At 36.6% G+C, this 26208-nt stretch overlaps 1 protein-coding gene across 2 annotated transcripts; it reads right to left on the bottom strand.

Annotated features, from left to right (window-relative positions):
- Positions 1-2821: 2821 nt before the first annotated feature.
- Lipf (lipase F, gastric type) lies at positions 2822-20257 on the bottom strand. 2 transcript variants are annotated; one of them, XM_021151555.1, is made up of 10 exons: positions 20217-20257; positions 15268-15380; positions 14997-15114; positions 14190-14388; positions 12979-13088; positions 10707-10843; positions 8729-8875; positions 6514-6585; positions 6020-6091; positions 2822-3161 (listed from the first exon to the last, which is right to left on the bottom strand). In XM_021151555.1, exons 2-10 carry the CDS (start codon positions 15367-15369, stop codon positions 2931-2933), a joined length of 1188 nt encoding a protein of 395 aa, XP_021007214.1. In that variant the 5' UTR covers positions 15370-15380; positions 20217-20257; the 3' UTR covers positions 2822-2930. The 2 variants fall into 2 exon arrangements, with proteins under 2 accessions (XP_021007214.1, XP_021007215.1); XM_021151556.1 differs by lacking the exon at positions 20217-20257 and having other exon boundaries at positions 2823-3161; positions 14190-14289; positions 15268-15369.
- Positions 20258-26208: the final 5951 nt, after the last annotated feature.

The following is a 26208-nucleotide window of genomic DNA, read 5'->3' as shown; positions in this document are numbered from 1 at the left end:
AAATCCCTAGTTGACCCCAGTGACTTCTGTGGCCTGTGGGTCCAGGCAGATTCCTACTCACTCCAAAGTCATCTACTCCTACAGTCTCACACCCACGTCCAGTCATTGTCCACGCTGAGAGTATGGCTTGAGTACACAAGGGTGGGGGAAGCAAAAAAGCCTGAGTTCTGCACTAGAGGCATAGAACCAAGGGAGCAGATATTTCTCCCTACTAGGCTCAGATATCTCCAATACCACACAACAGTAAACTACTGAGTGGATTCTATAAGTTTTAATAAGAAGGCAATGATGTGAGGACAATCATAGTAACTGCACCCCTGCAGAGAAAAAAATCACAACTACTAAATTCACCTCGCCCTCTAGTGGTGAAATGTATACAGGGTTGTTCCTGAGACTTTTTTTCCTGCCTTAGTCTTGAAATCATACACATTCAAGTAATATTAAATGGACCGAGATTTATAAATATATGTATACGAGTATACTATATTCATGTATATAGTGTATAAAACAATAATTAAAAATAAAGCCCATCAATTTGAGAGAGAGAGCAAGGGAGAGCTACAAAGGAAATATTGATTGAAGGGAGGAAAAGGAAGGCAGAAAATAATCTAATTACATTTCTTTTTTTGTTTGTTTTGTTTTTGTTTTTGTTTTTTTTGTTTGTTTGTTTGTTTGTTTTTTGGTTTTTTTTGGGGTTTTTTTTGTTTGTTTGTTTTTCAAGACAGGGTTTCTCTGTATAGCCCTGACTATCCTGGAACTCACTTTGTATACCAGGCTGGCCTTGAACTCAGAAATCCACCTGCCTCTACCTCCCGAGTGCTGGGATTAAAGGTGTGCACCACCATGCCCGCTAATTACATTTCAATTAAAAAAATAAAAAAGTAGGTCCCTGTTGCAGAAGAAAAAGGTTGGGGAAGGGAAAATGCTATTTTAAGTAACTGTTTTTGTCATAGTATTATTCATTATGTTTCCATGTCTACCCTCTTATGGAGTTAACTCTACTCCATATAGTTAAATTTTGATTCTTAGAATCAAAATTCTGTTAGACTTTCAGTAATTTTGATATAACCACAGAGCATTTATTAAATATTTAGGAATGTCTCGACACATACTCATTATGATGACTTGGGGTGTGTGAGTGCTATTGTAGGTAGAGTTAATGGTTAATAATACCCAGGGGATCCTGACAACTAAAGATCATAAACATATGTGTAAGTCTTGCTTGGATTTTATTTCAAGCATATCGACATTTATAAGATGATTGGACATTTGAGCTTTTACTGGATTGCAGCTTTAAGGGAGTTTTTGACATCATAATGTTATCATTTTGTAAAAAAAGGAGACATTAACATTTGAAAAATCTATCCTGAGGGTGGGTGAAAGGGCATGGCTGGATTCACAGTGGGATGGGATTGACTGAAAGAACAAATGATAAAGAATATAAAGAAGACTATGAAACTATACTAAATCTGAATAGATTTAAACTTTTATATACTTAGTGGGGGGGGGGGAAGAGGTACAGAGTAGACTCCAAAGTTGTGTTCCCATGTACCTAGAAACACTATATTTGTTTGACTTTTGTTGACTCAGAGAATGAGGTATGCTGGCTTGGAACTGGTGAGCTTTACATGACAAGATATTACCCAAGGCATGGGTAAAGGAATCCTATGAAAATAACCCCTAATACACTGGCAGACATGTCCACAATTCAGAGTATCAAACGAGAGACTGAAACTGGGCTGTTGAGGAAGCAACTCCAGTGACATTACCTATGTTCAGATAACAAGAACAGATGCCCATATCTGCAGACAGACTAAAAGGCAGTTAGAGGGGAAATACCACAGGCTCTAAGGATATGATGCTTGTGACTTTCTCAAGTAGGTGTACATGACATAGTTCGTCCTTAACTGATTGTACCACCTAAGATCTGTCACTAGCTATTCACCAAGAGCCTCATGCCATTTTCCTGGTGGGACCCCACAATTTTCACTGAAAATTAAAAGTTCCTATGTGATTGTCTCTGACAAATGTCTTCCTTAATAAAGATGAAGGCAAAAGTGTACTGTATGTAAGTAAGAAAGTTTCAAGATTCCTAGCAAAAGATGTGGGATAGGATAATGCAATGAAAACTAACATTTATGTTCTGTATTTTATTCATTATGCTATCAACAAATAAGGCTTTCTTAGCTCATATTTCATGTATTTAACCCTACTATAAAAATAGAAATCAAAATGCTAGCTACTTAGAATAGGAAGTCATACCAACATTGAGAATGTGTTCGTAAAACTCCCAAATTGGGATGTGTTTTTGGATAATTTTCAAGTTTCAGGCTATTATAACATTTTCATCAACCTATGGCACTTATTAGTTTGATCTATTTGTCAGTGGGAGGATTTGTACATCTTGTAGTTACCAGAACAATGGCAGTGACTTTTAAAATGTTGTTGTTAGATGGTAACTAAACAGTGGCTGTCTCTTGCTTCCTCACTCATGCTCAGAACAGGCAGGTTTCTCATGGGGCTCATAAGAAAGAAGAAGTGAGACTTTCATTATGTACACGTGGTAGTGGTCATGAGTGGTAGTCAGAAGCAATTCGATCACTGACACACATAAGCAAAGTCATCATTCAGCTCCTGGACTCTTAATGACCCATGCTCTTAATCTAAATTGAATTTAGAAAACACTTTTGAGATGATCCGAAAAGAAATTTCACCTTGCCTAAGAAATGTATTCTCTCAATGTTTCTAATATAAGCTTCCAAATAAAAATATTGAATTTCTTTAAATTAAAAAAAATTCAAATGACACGTGAGAACTTTGTTGATGCCAATATATTTCTAAAGCCAAAATTACAATAACATGTATTACATTTCTTTAAAACTGTGTATGAAAGGAGGAAAAGGGTTCTGGAATGAATGTAGATAATTCTTTTAGTCTTCTGCCATCATGGTAACTATCTCATTGTAAACCTCTTGAGGCGCATCCATCGCCCAGATGAAGTCCAGGTGATTGTAGGGAAGAATCTCCTTATGATACAGAAGGTTGGGGAGTTGGGGAAGCAGCATGGCGACATCTTGGGGATCAGCCAGGATGTCATGGCCACCGTTCCACACTGCAATTGGCACGGTCATGGCTGACACATCATAGTCGGGAGGCGTTTTCTAAAATATGATAGGTGAAAGAAGTGGAGTTTAGGCAACCACACTTCTGAACCAGTGTTGATCAGGCACTAGTTCTAAATAAAGTCACCCTTACCCATAGAGCAAAGTGAACACAGCATGGTTTAGGCCAGTGCCCAATCTCTAACCTAGCACTCCATTAAAATGCAGTCTGACTCAGCAGGTCTGGGAGGAATGTCAGGGAACACACATTCACAGGTGATGCCAATATTGTTGGTTGTAAGCTAGGTTTCAGTTTAGGTGAAGGAAGGAAATTTGACTAGATTCTTGTGTGTGGATGGGATGGGCACATGCAAACTACAATGTGTACGTGGCAGGCAGAGCACAGCCTTCTTGTTGGTTCTTGCTATCTATCAGACAGGGTCTCTCTCTTTCAATGGTGGATATGCTAGGTTAGTTGGCCAACAAGCTTTTGGTGGTTCTGTCTCTGCCTCCCATATCCTAATAGAGCACTCTGATGTTACAGTAGACGGAACTTACATAGCAAACTCATTATCCACTGATTTATCTCTTTGGCTAGGTTTTGACTAGATCCTGACTGGGGCAGATTGTCTATACCACTCTGATCTCCTCCAATAATCTGGGTTCTGAGCCATTTGTTTTGCCTTTGTATTGATTTCCACAATGTGCATTGTATTGGTAAAATTTTATATGCTGTTTCACCTCATGGAGAAGCTGCTTTGCCTGGATATCTCTCAGTTGGGAACCTGAGCATGGCTCTTTGAGTAGAGCTTTCACAGGCATTCCTATGGGATGTTTTAAGTGCTTGATTTGATAATGCTATCTGTCTGGTGCTCACATCTCACTCTTTCACTTCAACATCTCACCCAAGGAGGGGCCACTTAACTCTACAAGGACTCTTGATGCAGAGTTCCAGCTGGCTGTCTCCAATCAGTGTCTGATGATTAGCTTCCAATCAAGCTGCCTCACACATACTGCTGCACGTTTTGGGTACCTGATTTGATAATGTTTTGCTTTCTTTCTCCTGTTTTACTCTATCTGCACTTTGCTATTTATTCTTTTTAAATTTTCTTGTACTATCATTAGTCAACTCATTTACTCAAACATGAAGGCGCAGCTTTTATAAATCATTCTCTGGACTGCACAAAGCAACTGTCCATGGCGCGGTTAGTGACCAGGTCAGAACTTCAGGTAAGAAGCTGGATCTGGCTCTCTGTACGCTTATGTAATTTTCCTAAATATTGCTTCAAATTCAGAGAAAAAGCATTGGCATAGTTTTCTAATTTTAGGAAACCCCTATTAACACATAGGGTTTATAAAGCTTTATTAACACATAGGGTTTATAAAGCTTCATAAAGCAGAAAATAGAACAAGAGAGTCATCTGCTTGATTCCCATAATCTAGACAGAATTTAGTTAGGTACTTTTGCTCAAGAGATGATTCCTTCAAGGATACTAATCTAATAGCCTTAAAGTTTGTGTCTTTATTCTTTATGATAGAGCCAACTTACAGTACAAAACATTTATTCAATTATTGTCCCAGTAATTTATGCTTTTTCTTACATTCCCTCACACATGAGTTAAAGTGTGAAGAATATCTATAATAAATACACTTTATTTTACTTACATAACATTAAGGAAACAGCTTCCTAGATGTTATCTCTGTCTGTTTAATTCACATCACTGATTTCAATGACAATTAGTCAGAAGTGTTATTCACTTGGCTGGAAGAAGGGTAGACTTGATTATTGGATATTGATGATTTATGACTTTCGTTACCAGAATGAAAGCCCAACAGAAAAGTAAATTCAAAGCAATTCTATAACTTGTGAGTTGATTTTATAGAATTTTGAAAAAGGCCCTTCAAGACATCAAATTGGTAAAATTTGATGTGAGGCTTTTCTCTATATGAAGAATCTTGTCTTATCTGAAAACATATCCTTCTAAGATTTGAGTCAGGGGAACTAAGGAAAATCAGGATTATTCAGTTACTAATTGGAAGAAAATTAGGGGCTGTTTAATAGAAAAAAAATGGGTCACAGACTACTATAAGGTACCCGTCTTACTCACAACTAGTCAGTGACAACCCAAGAGTTTTTCTTGAGCATATGGTTACAGATATTATCTTCTTATAATTTTCTAGTCCATGAATTATTGTGTAAATTGGTATTGACCACCAATTGGATCAACTCCAGGGTCTGGGTTATCTGTACCATGCCAAATGTGAGGATCACAAGGCACCGTCATGCTCAGAAATATTTCTAACTTTGATCTGAGAACACACCCACATCAAAATGTGTTCCCACGACGTCATGTATCTACATATCCAAACGAAGAGGGTGGTCTATGAGAAAACTGCTTAATCTTGTGCATGGATATAAGTGATGACTTGTTTCACGTCAGAGAGAAGAGAACAGAGTGTTGGGTGGAGACTGGGTTATACAGTAGGGCTGTGTAAAGAAGATGTACTGCTAATCTACAGAAAGTCTTCACGTGGGACCCAGGATTATTCTGCGGGTATATTTTCAGAGCATAGTAGTGGAGAAACTGGACACCAGCATTAGTTTGAAAAATGAATACCCAACCGTGTTACTTTTCTTTCCAAACTTCTTTGTTGTTTAAATTGTGAACAATTTCAACCAACTGATATGAGGCCTCCAACATACAGCAGAGGACTGCAGGGTCTGGGGTTAGTCAGAGAGGATGCACCTAACCCTCAAGAGACTGGAGACTCAGTCTCTTGTTTAGAGGTTTAGAGGGGTAAGGGAGGGAATGTGGAACAGTCAGAGGGTGGACTGGGAGGGTAATAAAATCTGGAGTTTAAAATAATAAATAAATTAATTAAAAATTGCAAGCAATTGTCAATCTCAAGACACATACCTGATTGTAGTGTAACATGTTCTGTAATGGGCTTCCCCAGTTAAAGGCTTGAAGCTTCCCAGATTTAGCAAGCTAATGAAAATTTAGAGGTAAAAATTAAGTAAGAAGTAATTAAAATTAATTAGCTAAATATACTCATAACTACACAAAAGCAATTTAATATTCTCCAATTAGCTCATTTTGAATTTTTCTAATTATTGAAAAATATTTTCTCATTTGAAATAATAACTAGCCATCTAGGACATATGTGAGTAAAAATATAGTGTTTGTTTTAAATATTTTGTTTTACACAGCGAATCATTAAAATAAGTATTCCTTTGTTACTCAAATCACATGTTCTCATAAGATTTTTATGTACATGGATTAATGGTTATTTTTGTAGGTTGTCATATATAGAAGCATAGCTTTAGAGGAACATCTTAATAATGTGCTTTAGGTTAAACACAGAAGTTCATTGCACAAGATGAATGCTAACAACATTGAAACAATGATACCTGTGCCCAGTGGAAAAGGTCTTGAGTAGATGTTCCTGCTGGATTATGCCCTAGATACACATCAAAGCGACTCTAGAAATCAAACACACACACATATATAACATGCTTAGACATATTTGGTTTCTGAAAAACAATTGGGGCCATGTTTTCTGATATCAATCCCGTGTTTCAGGGTAACCTTTAATGGAAGGATGAATAGTGCAGTTAAATGCCACCTCAGAATCTACAAAGCACACCATGTATTTTTAACCACGATCAGCAATGTGGATGGCTTATTAACTCTATCATTTTTCAAAGTAGAGTTTAAAGCTCAAAGAGGTTTAGACAAATATCAGGTTCACACAAATCAGTGACAAGCAGTCTGAAGCTAGTTTTACCTAGCTTTTGAAGCTAAATTCTCAACTTTCTATTTAATACTAGCATTCAAGAGATTAAATATTATACACAGATTAATCATGTTGCATAATTTTAATATATATTGAATAACTATATACAGAGACAGGTATGTATGTCTATATGATAACCACTGCTTATCTTTAGCTATAGTATTCTATCTGGTTCCTAGATTACCTGCTCAGAACCTTTAGCATTCTGAAGTTCTCTTTCCAGGTTGTGCATGCAAACTGAGTAGTGGGTCTTAGAGTGTGATAAAGTCAAATGAACTGACTGTTATAAAAGGGGCTAACTTCTCCCTCCATGTAAGCAGCATGCAGAAGACATGCTCTAATCTTGTTTATTCTCTGCATCTCTTTTCTTTCTCTGAAAACTCTCATTGATACAAAATAAGAACCAATCTGTTTATTGGTGTAATAAGGAAAAGCCGCTCTGCTGCAGTCCTCATGCATAATGAGAAACAGCCTCAAGTTAAAAAGAAGAAAGGGCCCTTACCAGCATAAGTGGAACCTAAAGGACAGATATAAACAAATGTTGATGCATTAATCCAGCTATAGAGTGGATCATCAGCACTGAGTGAAGGACAATTGAACCTGATTGGTCACCATAGGAGGAGGCACTGTGATTTCACTACTATGTTCCCAATGAGCACAAGAGTTAGTGTACAATTTTAAACAATAGAATACTATACATCTTAACAATAGAATTCATTTGTTTAGGACTTTAAATGTGTAAATGTATACATGAGAGTAAGGATTAGAAATATAGCTCTATAATTCCAGCTACTTGGGAGACTGAATCATGAGAATCCCTGGTTAAAGCCCTTCATCGGCTTTAGATTAAGTAACTGGGCAATTTAACAAGACCCTGTCTCACAATAAAAAGTTATTTAAAAAATATTGACAATATATTTTGGTGGTAGAGCATGGTCCTAAAATTCTTAGGTTCCACCCATAGTACTACAAAAAGAAAAAAAAAAGAAAAGACAAAGCAAAAGATGTATGTATATATATATATAATAGTATGTATGTGTGTGTGTGTGTATATATACATATGTATATACACATACATATATACATATATATACATGTATACATATCTACACACATATATATGTGTGTATATATATATTAGTTATATATTATATGTATATATAATTGTATACACACACATACACACACACACATATACCATGGTCACATGCCATGTGGTTAATGTTCTGATCTATTTGTACTAAATATCTCAGATGATTTGAACTTTCCAATAGTATATTTTGTGTGTGAGGACACAAATACAATAGCTTAAATCAGTTCCAAAGGTAGGAGTTAAATTAGGCTGACATGAATCCATATGTTTAAGGATGTTCTGATATTGAACTTTCTCATACAGGTCTTAAAACTCCAACTCAGAGAGTATAAATGCAGATCAAGATATGGACAAGTTCTTATACTGTCTCTCTAAAGTTTGTTTTACAAAATTAATGGGGATGACCGGCAGGATTAAAATAATTTACAATATTATTTGATGAGGATGCATTGTTCCTCAGAAGAGCCTTCCCAATAAAGTTCATTCCCTTCTGTCACAGAATGTTAATACCATGCTGGGCATTTAGGTGGTCACAGGCCAATCATATTTTTGAATGAGAGCTGGAGATAAAATTGGAATGAACAGTGGCTTGTAATTTCTCTGGGATCTATCACAACGCTCTGGGCACAGTTGTGAGCTGAGTCTTTGTTCTCCTGAATTATCATTTTTAAGGGTTGATGATAACACAGTGGTGTTTGGGGAAGTCTCATGAATGGAGACCACAATGCATACATACCACATTTAAGTTTTTCTTGTCAAATCCACAGAAGATGAATAAAGCATTGCTGCAGAGAACATCTAGCAGCTCCCGTGAGCACACTTCCGTACCAAGAAATTGATCTAAGTAGTTGTGGGCCATGAACATTTTGTTACCAAATATCACCTGAAAAATAAAAGTATCATCAGAACATAGCAACAGGGTAGCTGCAGAAAGCCACTTCATTGCCGAAGCAACTCATGCAGATGTGAGCATGCTTGAATTTTTCCTTAGGCCTCTGGGGAATACTGCTAGGAAAATCTTTAGAGAATTGCCTCAATTGTGTTGAGCACTGGGTCATTTTGCTTTATCAGTTTTATAACCAAGGAAACATGGCTAGGAAATATCAGTGTTTTGGGCTAATAAGGACTAGGTTATATCTTCAGTTCTGATCCATGTCTGTGATGCAATGTCTAAATGCCTCCTTCTTTTAATACCTCTGCTCTTGCTATCTGAAAATCTGACCATAAGTGGGAAGTGAGAGGCTCAGAGCAGCAAGAAAAGGTCACAGTCATCTTAATGCTTTAGGTTTTGCATAAAAGTCAAACAAATATGTTTGACTGTGGCCAGTGTCTATGGCTTTAGACGAGCATGCTAATTTAGAGTGCAGGTAAATGGAGAAGACAATACAAAAGGAAAAGACAGGATTACTGTACTTAGAACCTTGGGTTAAACTGCCCTTCTAAAGGAGATTGCACAAATGTGCAGGCGTGTCTGCATGGGTTGGCTTGAGTGCAATAGAAGTTGGGCATTAAACATTTGAACATTAATGTTGTCAATTCATTTCCTTGTGTGTTCAATAAGGTCTAAATATTATGGCTGATGGAAATTCACACTAGTGTCCTATGAAATTTCCATTTCCTAGGACAAGAACTCTAAGGCAGCCCAAGAGCACTGAAATGGAAGTCATATTATTTACTGTGCTCAGTCATTGCTTTCTTTACTTTTTACCATTTCCTTATTCCTTTTCCTTTCCCCCCTCTTTCCAAGTTTCCTTTTTTCCCCCATCAACACAATATTCATTAAATATTCAGAAATTTCACACAGTGCTGCTGGATCTCACTCACTTCCCATTCTCCCAGGTCCATTCTCCCCCCCCCCCCNCCAAACCAAACAAAACACCAACAAAAATAAAAACCCAAGACCCCAAACCCAAAACCAACAACAATAACAACAAACCAACAACAAAATAGGACAAACAAAAACAACAATAATAACCAAACACGAAAACCAAAAATTCCTACCAACTCCAATTTGTGTTGTCCATATATATTAATTAAGTCATGATCAAACTCTCAGTGGCCAGCCCCTTGAAGTAAACTGAGTCCTTTGTACTACTCCACACCCCTGCCATCAACTGTGAAGAGCTTATACTTCAGACCCTTTATAATTTTAAAAGACTCTTCAATAGTTTCCTGTCTGGGCTGTTTCTCCTTTTCTTTTCTTCTTTTCTTTTCTTTTCTTTTCTTTTCTTTTCTTTTCTTTTCTTTTCTTTTCTTTTCTTTTCTTTTCTTTTTTCTCCTCTCTCTCTCTCTCTCTCTCTCTCTCTCTCTCTCCTTCTTTCTTTTCCTTTTGGCTGGTGATGGGTGGTGGACAGGTTGTAACAGAAGCCATCAATATCCCTCTGGCTCTGCCTGGAATTCTTATTTGACTATTTTTCTCTGCTTTTAACACTCCATTCCCTGTTACCTTGACACAAGTGTATGGACTGCTTGGCCAGTGAAACATCCTTGAAAAAGCCAAACATTTTGTGACATTGACAACCCATTGCAAGCTAACCCAAACCAAAGGAATAAATGGGAATCTCAGAGGCAAGAGGGGATCCACACATGTTAATGTTCTGAGAGAGATAATATAGACATGTACTATTTAGTTTGAGGATATGAATATGTAAGGTACATTTGTTTACGTTGATCAATCTGAAGTTTAATAGCAATTGTGTGTCTTAGTCACATACCTTGAGAAGAAACTTAGGAATAAGTGAAATCTTTTTTAAAGGACTTTCTGTATACTTCACAGTAGCAACTGGAGCTAATGCATAAAACCTCTTGATTTTTTTAGCCAGAGCAGGATTGGTAGAAAAAGCAATAAAACCTGAAATAGAACAGACCATTAGTAAAACGATGTGTTTATGTGTGTGATTTTTCTGCTTTTAGAAGTGTGAGATTATCTTGGACTTGCTAGAGATGCCACCTTAGGCACACTGCAAAGCTGGCACAATGGTTTTTTGAGATATGTAAAAGCACAATGATAGCATTTAAAGATATTCATTAGTGGAAAAAGAATTGATATGTTCAGTCATAAGGTAACTCAAGAGGGAAGCAGAGTGGAGAAACTCACTGTCAAGGCAAGCAACTTTACTCACTTCAGTAAGTGCCAAGGAAACCATTGCACTGCATCTCAATGCAGTGATTTTAGAGTCTCAGGTTACAGACACAACACTAAGTTATATTAAATATGTGTCATTGAAAGCTAATGTCATGAGAGCCCCTTGTAGCCAAGCACAGTTACTGGCTGATATCAGTACTCTGGAGGAAGAGTCCAGAGGATCAGGAGTCTGAAGTCAGCCTGAGATACACAGGCCAGCCTTGTTTCAAAAATCCACCACCAGCAGCAACAACAAAGAGGCCTATGTCTTCTAGGCAATTCCAACAATTACTTCTGAGACTGAATTTCACTTGGCTTTTCAAACACTAGTAAATACTTCCTGTCTTTGAATTCCAAAATTCTAGCTGCCCTTCACATCACTATTACTACCTCTTAATTTTTTTGCTCTATCACAGAACTCTCATCTTCTAAATACAGGAATATTGTAGGCTTGTCTCAACACCTCATGTCTTGGCTGTCTTAGCTGACGCCTTGGAATATTAACTGCAGTCTCACTGACTGATGCATCCTGTTGAGTAGTTTCAGTCTAGTACACTTCCTTGAACTTCATATTGTTTATGACTGACTACTTGACATCTTTACCTGCATCTTCAATAGATGACTTACAATGTTTCCAAACTGAGTTTCTAATGTCCTTACATAGCAGCTCTTCTTATAGCCCCCCCTTCCTCACTTTGGATAAAGCAATCTTCATTATTCCAAGAGCCCAAGACACAAACATCATTGTATTTACTCCTATTTTTGCTTCATATACCATAGATCCAACATTTTAGTAAAGTTTGTTGGCAGTATCTCATTTGCATACATATACATGTATGTGTGTGTGTGTATCTGTGTATGTATGTATGTATGTATGCTTACACACTGATGCCGCTTGATTTGGTATCGTTATTCTCACATCTCTCCTCCACCCCCTCAGTAATCCAGCTCACCAGAATCTCTGGCATGAGTTACTGTATGCATCATGCTGCTGCTTCTGCATTCCTCCCATTGTTGCCCTTCAACAGTTAGAAGGATCATATAATGGATCATGCAGGTCCTCTATTAAAATTCCCTTTATGATCTTTTTTACTTATATTAAAGCTGATATCCTTACAATATTCAAAGAACCCTTAATACTCCATCACTTTCAGCAGCCACAATGTCATCTCGCTCTGTTTCTCTCTGTCTCTTGCTCTGACTCATCCCCATGGTGAACAGCATCATCGCTGTTCCCTGAACACGTTCTCTATCTTAGAATTCTTTACACTTGCTCTTTTCCCTCTCTAGAACACCAGTCTGGCAAAGATGCACATTAGTCTTCTACGTGTTTACTCAGAGGGTGTTTACAGACTTTGTCTGTTTAAAATGGCTTTAAAGCCCTCTGAGACTCCTTAAAATCCCCAATCAGTTATATTTTCCATAGCATTACCATGGTTTGGTGAACTCCATGTTACTTTTAACTCATTTCATTTCTGCCTATCTCCCCCAATATAAATGATATTACAATAAGATATTTTAATTTATCTTCTTTGGTATATTATTTGGGAAAATGATCTGGTTTTCATCAGAAATAATGGAGTGAAGGGAACAAATTCAACTGGAAGACTAGAACATGCTCCCTTGAAAGCTGGTTGGCCTGGACTGGTATCTGAGCCACACTATTGACCTTTGGATGGAGTTGATGGCATTTGGTTGAGTTATTTATTCTACTGTTTGATTTATCCATCTCTGGGGTAGGAGGATCCATTGTATTTATATCACTGGATTGTAATGGCCATGGCGTTTTGTAAAGTTGCACAGCAGTGGCAATGGTACTTGATGGAGACATAGGAACTGCTCAGTCTCAGTGCTTTACTTACCGATAGTGGTGCCCTGAGAGTGACCAACATAGTGTATCTTCTCTTGTCCAGTTTTCTGTACAATGAAGTCTATGGTGGCTGGAAGGTCATATTTAGCCATTTCATCAAAGCTGTAAGAAAAAAATGAATTATACAAAATATATTTTCTTTTTATAGTTTCTAAAACTCAAGCTCTTTACCTTCAACCTGGTTCTTAGGCCCACATTCACAAACAAACTGAATCTAAGACAAGAAAAGCATATTTATAAAGAAATCTCTATTTTTACTTGAGGAATAGAAAACTAGGTGTTTTAATTATTGCCAGTTATATATAAACCCAAATGCCAGGTGTCTTTGGGGTAGTTGCTTGTAAGCAAAGGTTATCATTTTTCAAGCATGCATAATGGCTATAATCTAAGTATAAACATGATAAGTACTTATGGGTGGATATTATTTTTGTTTCTGAAATATATTATCAGATTTAATAAGCACTTGTATTCTACATTCGAATTTTTTAATTTTAGGCCCATCTCTGTAGTACATTCTTCACAAGTAATCCAGAATGATACAAAAATGAGAACTCAAGTTGAACAATATTTAGTGATTTCTCATTGTGCACAGAATGAACTGCAACACCTCATTAGATCTGGTTCCTATCAACATACTAGTGTTCTACTGTGGTCTCTCTACCTCCTTCTCACGATACCAGATTCACACAGGCTTGCTACCAGCTTTCAGAGCCATCATAACTCTCTCGTGCCTTAGCAAGATCAGCCAGATCCTCTCCGTCAACAATCTTCCCCAGTCATTTCCAAGACTAGGGCATGAGAAGATGTTGGTCTCCTTTGATAAATTTTCTGTGCCTAACATTTGGGCTTTTGATGTTGATGAAGACTTTTGTTCCCCTTTGCCCCAATTCTGACACCTCCCTAGTCTATTGACTTTGCAACTTTCTCGGAACAGTGAATTGCCTTGAATCCTAACTTTTGCTATGTTGTTTTTTTATTTGGAAAAGGATTTTTAGGCATCTCTTGATCTTTGGTATGGAGGTCACAGCAAACATAAAGGAAACACTGCCCTTCAATTGAGGTGTATAGAAGACTCAAGTGTTCAAACAAATGATACAGTTTCCTTCATCTCCTGCCTAGAGTGTAGTTGGATGTGATGAGCAAGAGAATGGCCATGCTTGTAGATCCCAAATGCGTGTCCATTTTGAATTATTCTTTCTTTACCTGAAAGCCCAGAATTCAACTGAGTCTGGTGAATAGTATATATTTTTCCGGGACCATGTATTCCCTCGACTGTTACCCAGCCACACATCATAGCCAGCATCTGCTAGAATGAAGGCCAGGCTGTTGTTTGGCAGATTTGTAATCCAGTTTGTGGCTGATGCAATCAAACCATGCTGCAAATATGCCACAGGTCTCTTGCCTAGGGAAAAAGATTATTCAAATGTTATAAATTTATTCTTTATAGTAGGTAGAACAGTAGTCAGAAGTAATATGTTCACTTTGTTGACATTGTATTTGATACCTTAATTACCTTTTCTCAATTATGTCTCATGTGCCAAAATTTATGAAATTGTACATTTTATTTCTTTTTAAAGATTTATAATTTTGTATGTGTATTTATGTAAGCCTGTATGTGTTTATGTGAACCATATATTTGAAAGAGCCCTCAGAAGCCAGAAGAGGACATCTGATCTTCTTGAACTGAAATTATAGACAGTTGTGAGCAGCCAGCATGTGGGTACTGAGGATTGAATCCAAGACCTATATGAGTGACTTTTAACTATTAAGTGATATCTTTGGTATATACATTATATTTTCATTTATTGCATTTGTATTTATTAACACAGGGCATTGCATATGCTAGGCAAATATACTAGTGAGCTATACCCTCATCTCACGTTGTACATTCTGAATGTGTTTACTATATTATATTCCAGAAATGAAATGGGAGGAAAGAGAGATGGGTGAGGGAAAGGGAAGAAGGTAAAAAAGAGGAGAGACAAATGAGGGGATGGAAGGAGTTTATACCAATATTCTCAGAATTTTTCTTCCCATAAGGAATTCTATAGACCCCCAGAATGTAGCCATCTTCAGTAACAACTTCATATTCCTCACTTGGATATCCCCAGTAAGTTATCATCTGACTCTGAGGAGGAAAATTAGAAACAAAAACAAAAACAACCTTTTAAGTATTAGTTTTAAAATGCTTCTAACAGATATTTTTAATGAATTTTAGTTGTTCACTAGAAGTTTAGACCCATAATGATGCTAATCCCAGTAATACTCGTCAGTAACTCACAATATTCATGTTTGCTTCAGGGTTTTTGGGACCCAGTTTTCCAAATAGGCCATGTGCACCTCCAAGTGCAGATAACACACTGGTTACTAATAGCAGCCACATCTTGTAGTGCCCTGAAACAAAGGGATAAGCTGTGTTATGGTTCCATAACATTCAGAGTTTGGGGTGATTTTACCTCTAAGAGAAGTACAGAGATGAGTGACCTTGATTACATTCTGCTGAGCAACAAACCAGGGTAACATATAGGCAAATTAATTTTACTGTTTAAAATGTTTTCACTGTGATTATTTCTTCGTTTTCTCTGTTGGTGTACATATGTGATCATTTGTAGGTTTGTGTGGGCATATGTATTTGCGAATGTGTGTGTGCATACACATAAGTGTGAATGGGCTTTCAAATAGGTATATGTAGCAGGGCAGATGATAACCTCAGCTGTTGTTCCTTCGGAGTCAGCATTTTTTTTCCTGGGGTTTGCTGAATAGGCTGGGACATTGGTCAGAGAGCCCCAGGGATCTACCTGTCTTAGACCCGTATCTCCATGATTACCAGCACATATTACAATACCCAAGTAGAAGTTATTTGACTTGGTCTGGGAATGAAATTCAGGTCCTTAACCATGGATGGCAAGTACTTTACCAACTGAACCATATACTAAGTCCTGATTCTTTCTTTTGAAAAGCATTTTCAACTCAGGTTTTAAGTAGGGGCATAAATTCAATTGTTTTAAAGGGCATGTTTTCTAAGACATAGATTTTTAGTGTATAAATATGAGAGAATTCTTTATATATTTTAAAATAATAATAGTCAATCCTTTTGCTGTTGTTAAATGGATGGAATTATAACCATCCATTATAGATGGAATTTTAACCAGCGAATAATCTTCTGTCTATTAGGTGAAGCATAAGTTTATTGTTCTGTATGTTTAAGACTTGAATCAAACTTGCTTTGTGAGCACAGATTTAGACTGAAGGTTAAGTGGGCATTTGATGACTTTCAATCAATTTTAACTTAATGTGCATTTAAAGCTATCATCATGGAACTGGAGAGGTGGCTTAGTAGTTAAAAGCAAGCCCAATGACCTGCATTCAATCCTGAGAACCAACTTCCAAAGCTGTTCTCTGACACTCATATGTGCTCTGTGGCATATATGACCTGAAATAAATAGAAATATCATTTTGCTAAGATAATAGCAGTCAGTTTATAACTATTAGCTGTTCTCTGTCTTGTCAACCATGTTGAACCAAATCATGTGATATAAAACTCCCCTTACCCTGAGACTTATAGAAGCCAGATTTTCCCTTTGTTCTGGGGATTGGCTCAGAGATTTCTCAGGGATCTTTGCTTGGGGAGTACCCTAAAGACTGCTCCCTGTGAGGCAGCTCTGGCCTCCCTGCCATTCCTGCCATGGTTGCTCTTTGTTTCTCTTCCAAGCTCTCTCATTTTTACTTTTGATGAAGTGTCACTTCAGTCTTTAAAGTGAAATCTCTCCCCTTTATGTCTCCATCATGTTTCCATTTAGCAGATTATTTCTGTTAAAGGCTCCCTCTTTTCATGTCCTTATACTGCATTGTTTCTGNNTAACATCCCTCCCCTGCAACCTTGAAGCCAGAACATGGCCCTGAAGTCCTTTCTCCCAATAAGCTGCATCTTTGGACTGACCACTGCTAATTTATTATTGCTTCTTTTATTATGGTTGACACTAAGTTCAGAGAAAGTCTTACCCTCAATTTAGGTATGGGAGAAGGGAGACCCAGAGACTTAGAATGACTTATCCAGTGTCACATGGCTTCATGCTCAGACCTTTTATTAACTTAAGTCCTTTAAAATATAGTCTATATTATTCATGCAATAAAAAGTTTTTGAAAAAAAAAGAAATCATTGTATGAATTAGAAAACTGACATCACCTAGAATAATGCTGGGATATAATTTTAAGAAAGAGTTGCTCTTTCAATTTTCTTTTCTAAGGTATTATCTCTTCAAAATTACTTAGACAAACCAGATTATATATTTCCAGTGTATAGCTGCATACCTTTTCCAGAAGCATTTAACAACAGCAAAAGGATTGACTATTATTATTTTAAAATATATAAAGGCTTTACTAATTGAATTCTCTCATATTTATACACTAAAAATCTATGTCTTAGAAAACATGCCCTTTAAAACAATTGAATTTATGCCCCTACTTAAAATGATCCATCTTTCACATAACTTGTTTTCAAAATGGCTATCCTTTAAGTAGTTGTAAAGCAATGCAGGCTTATGATAAATGAATGAAAATTTTAGATTTAAATAACCCAACTGATGATTCTATCTTACTATAGCTAAAGTAAAGCTATAAAGTTAGAGTAAATTTGAATCATTTGTTTTAAATTGTATTCTTTGAAAAGATGAAGTCTCAGTTGCTATCACTATTTCAATAAACACTGTATGGTTCTTTATTAATATAGTATACTTTGAAAAGTTCTTTATGTTCATGAGCTGAACTAGAAATTCCAAGACCTAAATCCAATCCTCTGATATTAGAATGAAGCCACTTAGTGTTGAAATTGGATATAATGTTGTCACTGGAAATAGATCTAACTAAAACTTCTCTGTATAATGGAAAATCAGGAAGGGATAAACCAATATATAAAGACTAGCCACCATTTTAACGCTCAAACCAGATAGTTGTTAGACTATCAAAAAAATGATAGTTTCTCTAAAGCTTTTCTTGTCTTAAGTAATTTGCCTTTATAAAGTGAGGCTATTCAACCAATGGTTTGAAGTATTGGATACCCCAATAACAAAAGTCAACAAGAAAGGTTCTAAAATACTTGGGGCATGATTAAATTCAATAAAACATCCAATAACAAATTCCAGGATAGTATCAGTAACTATCTCATGCCCAATAGTGTGCTTACACATGTAATTTGCAGGTGAGTTATTTTCACAGTTTGTTTCCTTTTCTGTAAAATAGGACAAACAAGAGTATGTTTCCCAATTTTCTGAGGAACCACCAGACTAATTTCGAGAGTGGTTGTACAAACTTGCAATCCCACCAGTAATGGAGTAGTGTTCCTCTTTCTCCACATCCTCNCCAGCATCTGCTGTCACCTGAATTTTTGATTTTAGTCATTCTGACTGGAGTGAGCTGGAATCTCAAAGGTTGTTTTGATTTGCATTTCCCTGATGATTAAGGATGTTGAAATTTTTTTCAGGTGCTTCTCAGCCCTTTGGTATTCCTCAGCTGAGAATTCTTTGTTTAGCTCTGTACCCCATTTTTAATGGGGTTATTTGAATTTCTGGAGTCCAGCTTCTTGAGCTTTTTGTATATATTGAATATTAGTCCCCTATCAGAATTAGTATTCCCTATCTGTTGGTGGCCTTTTTGTCTTATTGACAACAATATGAACTAACCAGTAACCCCAGAGCTCGTGTCTCTAGCTGCATATGTAGCAGAAGATGGCCTAGTCAGCCAACATTGGGAAGAGAGGCCCCTTGGTCTTGCAAACTTTATATGCCCCAGTTCAGGGGAATGCCAGGGCCAAGAAGTGGGAGTGGGTGGATAGGGGAGCAGGGCGGGGGAGTGTATAGGGAACTTTCGGGATAGCATTTGAAATGTAAATAAAGAAAATATCTAATAAAATTAAATTTAAAGAAACTATGTTTCCAAATGACACAAACATTATAATTAAGTAAGTATAAGTATTATCACTATTATTATAAGTAGGTATTATTGGTATTGCTATATTTAATTAAAACAGCCTTATTAACTCCTTGGCATTATGTTCCTTACTTTGCAGATGAACAAAACAAGATCCAACACGTATATAGAAAACATCCAAGCCAAAACTGTACTGGTTGTTTCTAAGGATTATCTTCCCCTCTATCATAATGCTTTATTGGAATGGCCTTAAGCAGCATACATAAAAAATGAATTGAGGACAACTGTTCCAAAGAATCTTATAATGCAAATCAAACTTCTGTTCCTTGAGTTTTAATATGAAGAACTACATTAGTAGCCTGCTTATCAATGTTACTGATAGCTGTTAATTCGAAACCAATTGGTGGATGATGTTATGCTACTCAATATCAATAATATTGATTTCTATAATGTGAAAGGGATGATCTATTGTTTCTCAAAACAATAACATGAAAAGACAAACCTTCTCAGTAGAAATTTATGACATTAATAGACAAATTCACCTATCAGTAAATAAGAATTTCATTTACACACAACAGAGAAAAATATTAGCCAAATTCTAGAAGGATAATACATACGTTAAATAGACACATTTATCCATGATAGTTGAAGTAAAAATGGAAATGGAGAGGAACCTGTGAAAAAGAAGGTCTAGCAATAGGCCCAAAGTGGAATCTGTCTCAAGGGAAGGTCCCAAGGCCTGTCACTATTACTGAGGCTATGGAATGCTCACAAACAGGGACCTATCATGACTGCCCCCCCTCCCCAAAAGACCCAAGAAGCAGCTGATATGCAGATATTTATACTCAACCAATGGACAGAAGCAGCTGACCCCTTTTGTTGAATTAGGGAAGGCTGAAAGAAGCTGAGGAGAAGCACGATCTTGTAAGAGGACCAGCAGTTTCAATTAATCTGGACCTCTGAGATCTCTCAAACACTGGATCACCAAACTGGCAGCATACAACAGCTGATATGAGGCTCCCAACACACATACAATAGAGGACTTCTGGGTCTATGTTCATTCAGAGATGATGCACTTAACCCTCAAGAGACTGGAGGCCCCAGGGTGTTTAGAAGTCAGGTAAGGTGATGGGGACACCCATGTGGAGACAGGGGGTGAGGAGGAGGTATGGAATGTGGAACAGTTGGAGGGTGGATTGAGGGGGGATAAAATATAGAGTATAAAAATATATTAATTAAAAAATAAAATAAAAAAAAGAAAAAAGGAGCAATATTTCAATTAATTTTGTCATCAAATGTACTTACAGTGCCTTCAGAAACAGGATTCTGCTTCTCTGGTTGCCTACTTTAGCTAATGGACAGTTGCTCCTTATATACAAATTCTTAACAATGCCCAGAAATGATCATTCACTCTCTTATTAAACTATCTTAGGAACTTCATATCTGGACATCATCCAATATTAAAGCACAAACCTAAAATCAAATATTTCAGATGACTGCACTTGGCATTGGCTCCTCAACTTTAACCTTTAACAAATGCAAACATTGTCCAAAGGATCGTTGATTATAAGTAATTTAGGAAACAATAAAAATGATAACTGAAATTTTAAGCATATAAAAGCCATTGAGCATGACTTACAATGCAAACGATTTTGTAACTGGTCTTAGATTAAATGGCTTGTGGTAGTAAAAGACTTGATCTTTTGTTATTTTGTTTTTTAAACCCACCACTGGCTACTCTGATCGGATGTTAGATATGCCAATTTTTCTGTGCCAAGTTGAAGATTTATTATGAGTCTTTGGTCATTGTCTTTTGCCCTGCAACTAATATATGAAACTCAGCCCTTGATTGTTAAGAACAATTGAATCATGCCATGTAGTCTTTATGAAATTTCCTGGTTAGAGTTTGAACAATGTATATTATTGTTAGCATCCATATTTTTATAACAATACTTAAATATATACCAGAAATAGTGAAGAATCCATAATCTACTGCTTTTCAAAGCTCTACAACTCAAGTAACTAGAAGTAAAATGAATATAAAAGTAAAAGGCAACATTGGGAATTATCAAATACTAAGTGTGTTTATATATTAACACATGCTAAGGTTCCACTTCCCTTGTGCCCTGGTTATCATTGACAGCCACTAAATTTGTAAAGGCAAAGATGATACTTCATTATAAAGAACAAGTTGGAAATGAAAAGCTTTATTGTTCTAAGATGATTTGAATTCAGTCCACCAGCAAATAGTAAGCTGATTAACTATGTCTCTTCACTCATTTTCTGAAATAACAATAAAAAGAAAATATGGTGTGTTCTTTTGGTCTTTCACTGAAGAGGATTTGGTCTAAGAGTTTTGGGGAAAAAAAACGTAATAATTCAATTAGTTGTTAAAAGATCCATTATCTTTATGAAGACTGCAGCTGAACAGCAAACATGTTCCCACTTTTCAATACCTTAAATCTAATTCTCTGGCAGTAATTAATGTAGTCACATACTCTACTTAGGCAGGTTCAGTTTCCAGTTCACAATATGATGCTCTCTTAGCTCACTGTCCTTATATTCTCTTTCCTCTATCTTTTCCCTCTGAATTCACATTGGGATTCAGTTTACAAAAAGACCATCCATACAGAGTTATTTATTAAATATTGGGCTAGAAATCTATTCCTACATTCTTGTGAGACTTTGTACTTATCTGTATTTGTGGACTTACTATATGATAGGTTATTATGGCTCTTCACTTGGACACACACATACACACACAAGCAGAAAGACAGACACACATCCACAGACACACAGACACATACACAGACACATATAGACAGACACACATAGACAGACACAGACAGACAACACATACAAACAGACATACAGACTCACAACAGATACACACTCACAAACACAGACATACACATGCACACAAATATGCACATACACAGATACAGACACAGACACATACACAGACAGACACACAGACATATTCACATATAGAATAACATATAGACACAAAGACAGATACATACTCACACAGAGACACACACAGACACACACATACATCACCCCTCCACTCATGAAGTTCAAGAACTGCATTTTGTTCATTCATTATTATTTCTTAATGCCTTCTATTTGTCTGTAATAAAATACATACATGATCAATATATACATATATTGTTTTTATTTAGAAAATATTTAAAGAGAAAAAAATAATTACAAATTTTCTGTAGATATTTTTGCATATGCTTAACTAATATATGTAATATATACTATTTAGTAACTATGATTAAAAAGACTCATGTAATTATTTTCATAGAAGTATAATACAAAAGAAGATGCTTAAGTATACATGAGAAAAAGTTAAAATAGAATATAATTATTGCTAATATCAATGATAAAAATTGCCAACAATGATAAGAAACTAGTTCTTTTCTTTAAAATTTACTTTAGTTATGTAAAATTATGATATATAACATGGTAGTTCCATACATGAACAAGTTGATAACTCCATACATATATATCATGTGCAATGATTAAATTCAGGAAATTATTTTGCTATATGCCTAACATATTACATACTTAATAATGTATAATACTTGTACATTCTTTTGAGGTATAGTACACTTATTTGCATGTATTCATTACATAAGACTGTATTTTCAGACATACATGATATACTTTGATTGTATCAATCCCCAAATTATATCCCTACTTTTGTTATTACTGTGAGAATCAAATTCACAGTGTCTCATCTGCTGATCCATCATTTTCACTTCTAATCTGTGGGCTAATCCACTGAGACCACTTCTAGCTCATGCTATTTCAGAATGTATATACAATATGTGCTGTTACAATTGAACAATTACCCTTCTATCTTTCTCATTGTGTGTATGGAGCCGTAGGTTTTCTCTCCTACTTACTTATTATATATATAATATTTCCTCATGCTCTCTAGTCGCCCCAGTGTTCTGTAGTTTACTGTAAGTTCACTTTTACATACTTATGTTTGGGTTTCCAGTTGTCCTGCCTCACAATAATATCACTTCCTACTCTTCTTCTCAACTTAGAGTTATTATCACCATTATAAATCCTGGATAATCTTTTAAAATATCCGTATCTGTAAGAGAGCAAATGTAACTTGCCTTAGAAAATAATTCATAACTTTCCCTTTTTTTTTTCTTCAGATTGCCTTCTAAGTATTTATTTATACTCATAATTGAGCGGCTCTCAACTTTTTTTCTTTTTTCTTTTATTACGTATTTTCCTCAATTACATTTCCAATGCTATCCCAAAAGTCCCCCATACCCTGCCCCCCACAATCCCCCACCCACCCACTCCCACTTCTTGGCCCTGGCGTTCCCCTGTACTGGGGCATATAAAGTTTGTGTGTCCAATGGGCCACTCTTTCCAGTGATGGCCGACTAGGCCATCTTTTGATACATATGCAGCTAGAGTCAAAAGAGACAGCTATATCTGGGTCCTTTCAGCAAAATCTTGCTAGTGTATGCAATGGTGTCAGCGTTTGGAAGCTGATTATGAGGTGGATCCCTGGATATGGCAGTCTCTAGATGGTCCATCCTTTCGTCACAGCTCCAAACTTTGTCTCTGTAACTCCTTCAATGGGTGTTTTGTTCCCAATTCTAAGAAGGAGCACAGTGTCCACACTTTAAAAGGGCCTTATTTAGACTTGCACAAATTGTTCCTTGATTCTGAAACATTGAGACAGGCACCATTGATGTTTGGAACCCAAGGAATCTATTCTTGCCAAAGGGGGTACATAAACAAAAACATGATGCAGGTGGTTTTTCCTGGGAGTCTGGAATTCAAGAAAAATGCCAACATGAAAAAAATGAATGTATGTTTGTGTTATACACACACACACACATACATACATATATATACATATATATATATATATGTAACTAACCTTGGGATTAGATGAAATCACCAAGGACAAGTAACCTAATTTTGGCTATGTATTAGAATTTTCCAGAAAGAGTTTGAATATAGATGACTGAATCTTATTCATTCAGAGGATTTCCAGTGAAGTATTACTGTGAAAATGTAGGAGACTTGAAGGAGTGTGTGGTTCATGATATCTTCATAATTTCAGTAGTTTTAAGATCTAGACATGGAGGAACCACCATCTTACTGTGACCTACCAAAGTGAGTAATTCGCTCCAAGCTCCCTCCTGTCTTTGGATTGACAAATTCATAGCTGAACAGACTATTTGGTTGGTTGTAGCACCTGCTTGGAGGAAACAGGTGACAGGCATGCTCTCAAAGGATCATATTCTGTCCATCATTAGACATTACTGCCCTACATCCTCTCACTGTGATATTCTGCCTTGCCACACACAGTGACAAAGAGCAGTGGAGGCAAGCAACCTTGGAAACAAGGGCCAAGCATACATAAATCTTTCCTTCCTTCAGTTGGTTTTCTCAGGCTTTTTGGGAGGGGGGGACAGATAGATAAACTGACTAACACAATGCTCCTCTACACCAGGATGAGATAGGGAAGGGAAAGTGTTTTCATTCCTAATCCTTAAAGCAACAGTAGAACAGACTATTGAAAATCAAGCAGGATCTGTTTTGTTGACTTCTGTGAAGAGAGTAAGATAGATGTGTTTTACGGTTTTTAGACAAAGACTAGTCTTAGGAAGTTGGCTATGCTACAACGTGACCAGTTAGTCTTGAATGAATTCCATAAGTATCGAGAGATAAAGACACTGATCTCACTCCCAGAGTCAACAAATTCTAGCCTTAATCCTGCTGAGGGTGGCTTCCTGCCCCAGACTTGGTTTCTATGTGTGTAAGAAAGATTTTGATGGACTCTTTAATATAGTAAAGGGAACTGAAGGATAAGAAAGACATTGAAGAGGTTTTATCTAAAGTCTCAGAGGTGTAGGGATAGAATTATGAAAAAGTGAACGGAAGAAAGGAAAGTCTGAGGTGTGTTGACTCAAATTTTCTGGTCAATTTTGCTGCCTCACTCACTATCCAAGTCACAGAGTTATGAAGTTATTAAGAGTCTATTAAACAAATAGTATAATTTGCATATCATATGGAATTTTACTTACATTACTATGTATTATGTGCAAGTTGTAGAGCCACTCTCAAGGTACCACTTCCAATTTACAAGTAAGAAAAACATCCGGTCCACTCAGCTATGCATTGGTGATGGCCCATGCTTTCAATAGTTCTGCCCACCTATCATTTTTATTGACCCCCATCAACCTCCCACATTCTCTACAACTGCAAGGGCTTCTGTTATAAGCTAAACTTTTGTAGTGACATAGATGAAATTCAGCTTGGGTACTTTTTGGCCTTGTCTTTTAAATTACATTCTCCCTAAAAGATGATATTTTGATTTATCTCAGATGCATACAAAGTCATTTGCAAAGATTAGTAATGACCAGTAGCATGTGTCTACATGGCTCTGGATATTGGAAAGTAGTGCTTTGTTCCTCTAATAATTTCTCCATCTCCCATTCTCATGGTTATTTATGCCTTTAAGGACTACTCCATTTGGATTTAAATCTCTACTTGATGGTGCAAATACTTTTGGAAAAGAGTGGACCTCATTTTCTTTACATCAGTAATTGATTTTGCCCAATACATACAGATTAATTCTTCACATGTCCATTGGGAGTTAAGCAAAGAAAGCATGAAGAAAATAAAAGACAAGGGAATGTCCCCTTCCCTGGCTCCCTTCCCTTTCTCCAGTAAATCTTTTCTCTAAGTGAACAATCTTTAACAGAGCTTCAATTCCAGGGTTAAAATAAACAATAAGTTGAAGGTTTGATTGATAGAAACCATTGGAGGTGTTCGATGATTTTCTCCAGGAAGTGTCACAATGAGGTTCTTACAGGGAGGAGAGTGTGGCTTCCTGCAATATTCAAAACAACCCAGAAGAGAAACAGAGAGTTTAAGAAAGACAATCATAGCAGTTTCTAGATGGTCCATCCTTTCATCTCAGCTCCAATCTTTGTCTCTGTAACTCCTTCCATGGGTGTTTTGTTTCCAATTGTATCCCAATTCGAAGGGGTAAAGTGTCCACACTTTGGGCTTCATTCTTCTTGAGTTTCATGTGTTTTGCATATTGTATCTTATATCTTGGGTATTCTAAGTTTCTGGGATAATATCCACTTATCAGTGAGTACATAGCGTGTGAGTTCTTTTGTGATTGGGTTACCTCACTCAGGATAATGCCCTCCAGGTCCATCCATTTGCCTAGGAATTTCATAAATTCATTCTTTTTAATAGCTGAGTAATACTCCATTGTGTAAATGCACCACAGTTT

This window comes from Mus caroli, chromosome 19 (assembly GCF_900094665.2).
Source record: "Mus caroli chromosome 19, CAROLI_EIJ_v1.1, whole genome shotgun sequence".
In the NCBI taxonomy this organism is placed as follows: Eukaryota; Metazoa; Chordata; class Mammalia; order Rodentia; family Muridae; genus Mus; species Mus caroli.
The sequence above is the reverse complement of the archived record's forward strand: the minus strand, read 5'-3'. Positions and strand labels throughout refer to the sequence as shown.

Coding starts and splice junctions, on each gene's coding strand:
- Lipf (XM_021151555.1), bottom strand. CDS start 15,369: ATGTGGCTGCTATTAGTAACCAGTGTGTTATCTGCACTTGGAGGTGCA. Junction 8,876..10,706: donor TTCCTAAGTTTCTTCTCAAG/GTATGTGACTAA, acceptor TTTATTTTTCAG/GTGATATTTGGTAACAAAAT. Junction 6,586..8,728: donor ACAAGAAAAACTTAAATGTG/GTATGTATGCAT, acceptor TTTGATTTCTAG/AGTCGCTTTGATGTGTATCT.